This window comes from Asparagus officinalis, chromosome 9 (assembly GCF_001876935.1).
Source record: "Asparagus officinalis chromosome 9, Aspof.V1, whole genome shotgun sequence".
In the NCBI taxonomy this organism is placed as follows: Eukaryota; Viridiplantae; Streptophyta; class Magnoliopsida; order Asparagales; family Asparagaceae; genus Asparagus; species Asparagus officinalis.
This window is the reverse complement of record NC_033802.1, coordinates 34,485,323-34,491,322: the sequence shown is the minus strand read 5'-3', so window position 1 is coordinate 34,491,322 and position 6,000 is coordinate 34,485,323. Positions and strand designations below refer to the sequence as shown.

At 35.8% G+C, this 6,000-nt stretch overlaps 1 protein-coding gene across 1 annotated transcript in view; it reads right to left on the bottom strand.

Moving 5' to 3' along the window:
* LOC109823842 (mannosyl-oligosaccharide glucosidase GCS1-like) overlaps window positions 1-6,000 on the bottom strand; it is a 48,640-nt gene that overhangs the window by 17,543 nt on the left and 25,097 nt on the right. The window contains exons 8-9 of the mRNA XM_020390251.1: window positions 3,333-3,415; window positions 324-431 (exon numbers count right to left, since the gene is read on the bottom strand). Coding sequence (XP_020245840.1) covers window positions 324-431; window positions 3,333-3,415 — 191 coding nt within the window. The remainder of the gene's footprint in view (window positions 1-323; window positions 432-3,332; window positions 3,416-6,000) is intronic.

The window sequence follows — 6,000 nt, the reverse complement described above, 5'->3', positions numbered from 1 at the left end:
GGGGTATTATGACATTTTAAAAGTTAAGGGGAGTTATCAAAGAAACCCTGAATGCTAAGTGGCTCTTTGTCCTCCTTGACCAAAGTGGCTAAGAGGCTATTGAGAGCTTGACAAATCATAGTATCACAAAACATCACTGTAAAATGTCGGATATCAATTCAGAAATATGGTCAGGATTTTCAAGGAACAAAACTGATTAAAAAATCAAAAACAAACTACTCAATGATGGTTCATATGGGAAGCAATACAAAATCAAGTTTGTATGCTTTAATAAATGCAAGAGGGAAAATAAATAAATAAATCCAACGGAATTTTCAACTTACTTTGAAACCTTTAGGAAGGGAAATTTTTGACTGGCCGTAGAAGTAGCCAATGCCACCCAGCAGATTCCCAAGAGCTGCCTTACCAGCAGCCATAGCTTCTGAATCAACCTGAACCGAAATCAAAATTCAGCGTGCATATGTGAGATGATAGAATTGTAACCCAATTAAAAAAGCATAATAATCCCAAAAATAAAAATAAAAAACTAATAACATTTGTTAAAATAGAGGGATTAAAAAATCCTGGGTAATAATTGATTCGTCTAACTCATAATAAGAAGACGAGCATTCTACAATATCTAATGTAGACCTCATGGTTCTTGGTAATGATATAATAGAAGTATGTTGACAATATACAAATATACAATACACATCTCTAGTAACCTAGGATAGAATTTAATTTTTCCATATCCATAGATGATATTCACGTGTAAATTAATTTAATAAAACAATAAATGGCCAGACACCAAAGCTAAATGGTCAGACAACAAAAGTTTAACTATAAGCAATGAGGTTAGGCATAAAGGTGCAAAACAGTCCGGAGATATTCGATCCGATCCGCAACCTTATCCGAAATGGATGCATATACGGTACCCAAGATTTGAAACCGGTCGGATATTAATACGGTTTCAGATATAGTTTCGGATTTTTGGTCAAATACAGATATTGGTTCAAAAATCGGATACGGCCCGATATCCAATTACATATACAGATTGGATATATACTTGGATATGAATTCAGATAAAGATTCGGATATGGATTCAGATATGAATTCCAATACGAGTACAGTTATAGATATGTATGTTACCAAGTTTTTTATACCAACCGCATGCCCTTTGGGATGTAGTCATATGTGTTTGGTATATTGGATCGTGCTTTTATTGACGTAATCAATTGTACATTTTAGACTTATTTATAGTTAAATTTATGTTACACTATAATTCTTTTTTTTCAATGAATATAATGAAAATGTGACGTCTAGAAGAAATTTTGCAGCATTTTGTGTTTCAATTCTCGTCTTCTCTTTTTTGTGAACAATTGCACGCAATTGTTGGTTCTCTGAGGTTTTCTTAGGTTAGTATGCTGAAATTTCGTGAGGTTTTACTATCCGAAACAACTATTTTTTAACTAATAACTTTTACTCTCCAATTAACATGATATTTTTGTCATGTCCGATTTATATCCGAGTCATGTCCATTTCCCAAATATCCGATTTGTATACGTGTTCGCTTCTCTAATATCCAAACCATCTCTCTTTCCATTTAATGTGCATACGGTTATGATTTTTTCTTACCAAAGAATAATCGGATCTCTTTTTAGAAAAGGGATATGGATATGGTTAGTGTCGTATCCAAACCGAATGCATGTCTAGCCAAGCACCAAAAGTCTGCACCTAATTTTAGAAGCTTGAACATGAATTATGGTAAGAGATTTTTAAATGCACTACCATCTTTAAGCAACGGAGACCATTAACCACTGATTACATCTCTTGACCTTCAACTTTTGGAAGACAAATAATCTTATTACCCTAGCAGGGATAACGGATCTATATTTACGAATTATTTGACTGGGCCTGCAATGAGGCCTATTTATGTTCTCAACATCTGATGCAAGGTAAAAGTTTGATTGACAAGGTGAACTCAGAATCTGAGACCAGAACTCTGTAGGAACGAAACAATTTTCTGTAAACAGGGAATAAAAGCAATTTTAATTGAAGTGCATACTTACAATCTTTCAAATCATTAATTTTTAAGACCCCAACTTTTTTCCAAGTAGATTATGAAATTATTCGAAGGACATAAGCCAAGAAAAAAACAGTAACAAAATAAACTGAAAATGAAGAACTCCTAGAGTCCCCTAACTAATTATTTAACTCATTTAACTTGGTATAAAATAAAGGACATTATGGCTAGAATCCTACCTGATAGACTAAATTTAACATGCCATGTGACCAAACTAGTGACATAATGCACCACGACCGTAGTCCCGCATCACCTATTACTAAGAATCAAACAAAGTTTGAACTAGAATTTGATCTGATAGATTGAGTTTGAAAATGTTATGTACCAAACTAGTGACAATGATCCACAGTCAGTTAGTCGTCTGCCATCTTCTCTCAAGACTATGTATCTAATTTGGGCCCATATGGGCCATATCAGACCTTTCTTTGAAGCAATGATCCGTAATAATAGATACAATGCCCAAAATGAGGCTTCCCAATACTATTGCTTGAGCACAACTGCTCCAGAGGATTCTGATGTTCATCCAGCATAATCCTATTGCGGCTTAATGCTTGAGTTGAATAAACTATGATACAGTAGGCATTCGTTCCATGATACAGATTATTTGGGATTATTCCTAATACTATTGCTCGAGAACAACCGCTGCAGAGATTTTCTGCTGTTCTTCCTGCATAAATCCTATTGCAGTTTATTTCTTGAGTTGAATAAACTATGAGATAGTAGGCACTCTTTCTATCACATACATCATTTGGGATTATTGACGTTTATGTTCATGACATACTAGTAGACTACCACTAGTAAAAAATCTCCCTTTAAAATTAAGCTATCATTAGTTCTTGAAGTTACGGAAACCGTTATATAAAGGCACCTTCATAGAACATAACCTACATACGACCATTCAGCTTTGATATAGCAATTCGTGAATGCACTTCATGCCTAAAACTCTACTGACCCTGCCAAGTCACTGACCTGCAATGGAAGGAGTCAAGAACTCTTACCTTTCAACTCAAATTTAAATAGATTATATGTATGCCCTTTTCATAATATGGAACTAGTCTTTCTGCATTAATTTATATATATGCTCTCAGTACATTGAACCTAACATGACTAGGAAATGCTCTTTACGGCATTCTGTGAGAAACCTGAGGGCTAAGTTGCAGGTGTGCAGAATTAGATATAGATGATAGTCCATAGACATATTATAGATAAAATGAATTTAGTAACACTAAATAAGTTAAATCTCATTATAAAGAACTGTAATAAAGCTCACCTTATCCTTTATATTAAAACATGTCAGATATTTTTCCTCGAACTCCTCTTGTTTCCTTTTTAATTGACTAGTCAACGCGGTACCTGAAATAAATTGGAAACAATTTGAGATGTTTGAGGAGTTCTGCAAACTAATTGAACAAAAAAATGCAAAGAATATGGAAAGGTTTACAGCATTTTGTTAATATGCTTCAAAAAATGAAAGAAAGGAATGTATCTCAAACATTATGGACAATATTAATATACTCTCGAGCGCATGTAGAAACAAAAACTGATATTAACACTATAACTTCTGCAACAAGTTGACCTTTGTGCAAACCAATGATGACTTCTTTATTGCCTCAACAAGGACCACTTTATAAGTCGCCATCACCTACAGATTTCAGGAAGCTACCATGCCACAGAAGTGCATAATCCTTAAATTTTCATAAGAGTTTGAGGCATCCGGTGTTGATTTTAATAACAGAACAGACTCAACTATTTCTTCAAGACTGCTTATTCTTTTATGTCTTTTTCGCCAAAGCATTTCAGGTTTCCACAAAATATCAAAACTACTTACCTTTGTTAACCTACTGCAGTGATCCAGGTCAGATCTCACAAGATGACATGGTTAAAAAAACAAACTACTACACTGACAGAAGTCCTGGGTTACAAATGGTACACTCAAGACTGACTCTAACCGTTGGCTGATTATCAAGAACTCAACAAGCTCTTGACTAATTATGTCATGTTAGAAGCCTTTATCAAAAAAATCAACATGCTATTTGCTAATTATCATCATGCTCACTAACCACTTACCCAAAAATTTGAGCTTACAGACAGACTTAATAAACGTATTCATGCTAGAACACATTTATAATAGATATTTTCTTCTAAAGTATCTGGTTTAACCAAAATACTGTTCTAGTAATAATAAAATTCAAAGTCCAATGTACAGGCAGCTCATACAAGAAGTTTTCATTGAAATGAAAGAAAATAGGGGAAAAAGAAGGCAAGTCCCTCAAGGTTTTAAATATCGGCCGACATGTCCGACATGTCGGTTTGAAGGCTTGAGCGACACGGCATGGGCGTTTTCAACTCGTATGTCGGTTTTCAGGGCCAAATCGGAAATATCGAGGTCATATCGGGCATATCGGCTAATTTTTTAGCTTTGAAAATCAGCCGATATGGCTCTTTTTTAGATCTATTTTTGGTTATCAAGTTTGGGTTTAGTGATAAAAACCCAAACCCGTTTGACCCGTTCTCATGTTTAAGGGTTTCTTATGAACCCGATAGAAAGAAAAGAAAAAAATTAGGGTTGTGGCGGACTTGAGAACCCATCACTCCTTTCGTGAACGACAACGCCCTTCCCCAACCTCCATCTTGGCTCCCCGTCGTCCATCTCCCGTTACGCCTCGAAATCTGAACCCTAACTGAATCCGAAGGCGGCAGTCTATCCTGTCGTCGGAATAAAGGGAAGAGGGTGGTCGGTGACTCATCCGAAGGACCCCGAGCAGATGAAGAAGAAGAACCCTGATACTGCCTCCCTGTGACGTCCCGTCGCCGGCACTGCCTCCCTGTGACGTCAGAATCCACCTATCGCCGGCCTTGCCTCTAGAATTTATAAAATATGCTTATATTAAATTTAGAAATGCTTAGATTATATTTAGGACATGATATTATACATATGCGCACCACCCGATATAGCAATCCGATATTTAGTCTATGTCCCCCGATATATCCCCGATTTCCGCTATCCGACATGAATTTCATCCGTTCGACATGAACCCGACATCCGACATTTAAAACTTTATGTCTCTGAGAAGATCATTCTCTCTTGGCACTTGCCAGTGATTCCAGTTGACACACACCTTCTAGCTAGGCCAAAGTCTAGAAAGACTTGATTAATTCTTTTAGGCACACTAGAAGGATATGATACATGGCTAAGACTGCAATACAGCAGACCCAAAAACATTAACATGACTAAATTCTTTAAGTAACATCTTACAATTCTAAACAAAATACATAGCCCATTAATCAACCTGGATACAGAATATGTTATTTACTATACCACTGGTTTCAGATACACATTAGAACATAATTAATAGGTTGAATTGTCATGTGACACTAACTATAAAGATACCAGGTTATATTTTCTATAGTAAGTACCAGCATTAATCCTTTATCAATTGTCATATACCACTTTTACTGCTCACAACTATATGTTTGTCAACATAGCTCTTAAAACAAACTTTCAGATGTAATAAAAAACCAAGGCACAAAACTTCCTCTCAGAAGGTCAAATCAGCATATTTTAATTCTTTTTTCACCTTGAAAACACTACAAACATGCACACACATGCAGGCACACGCACACATAGATTGATATATTAGCCATTGTTATCGAGGCGCAAAGCGCAATGCGGGGCGCAAAGCGCCCCTTACGCGCACCATGCGCAAGGCGCACAACGATGCACGCGCCTCACTGAATTGAGGCACACAACTCAAACTAATATTTTCCAACATAAGACAAAGAAGCATATAAGCAACATGTTTATAAATTATCACATTAAAAGACCAAGAAATATAATTTCACCTACTAAATCACAAAAGAGTCTTAATTAGCATGCATAACATAAAGAAGTTCATAAGTTTTCACAAATCATAATGCAAGATAATCTCCAACAAAAG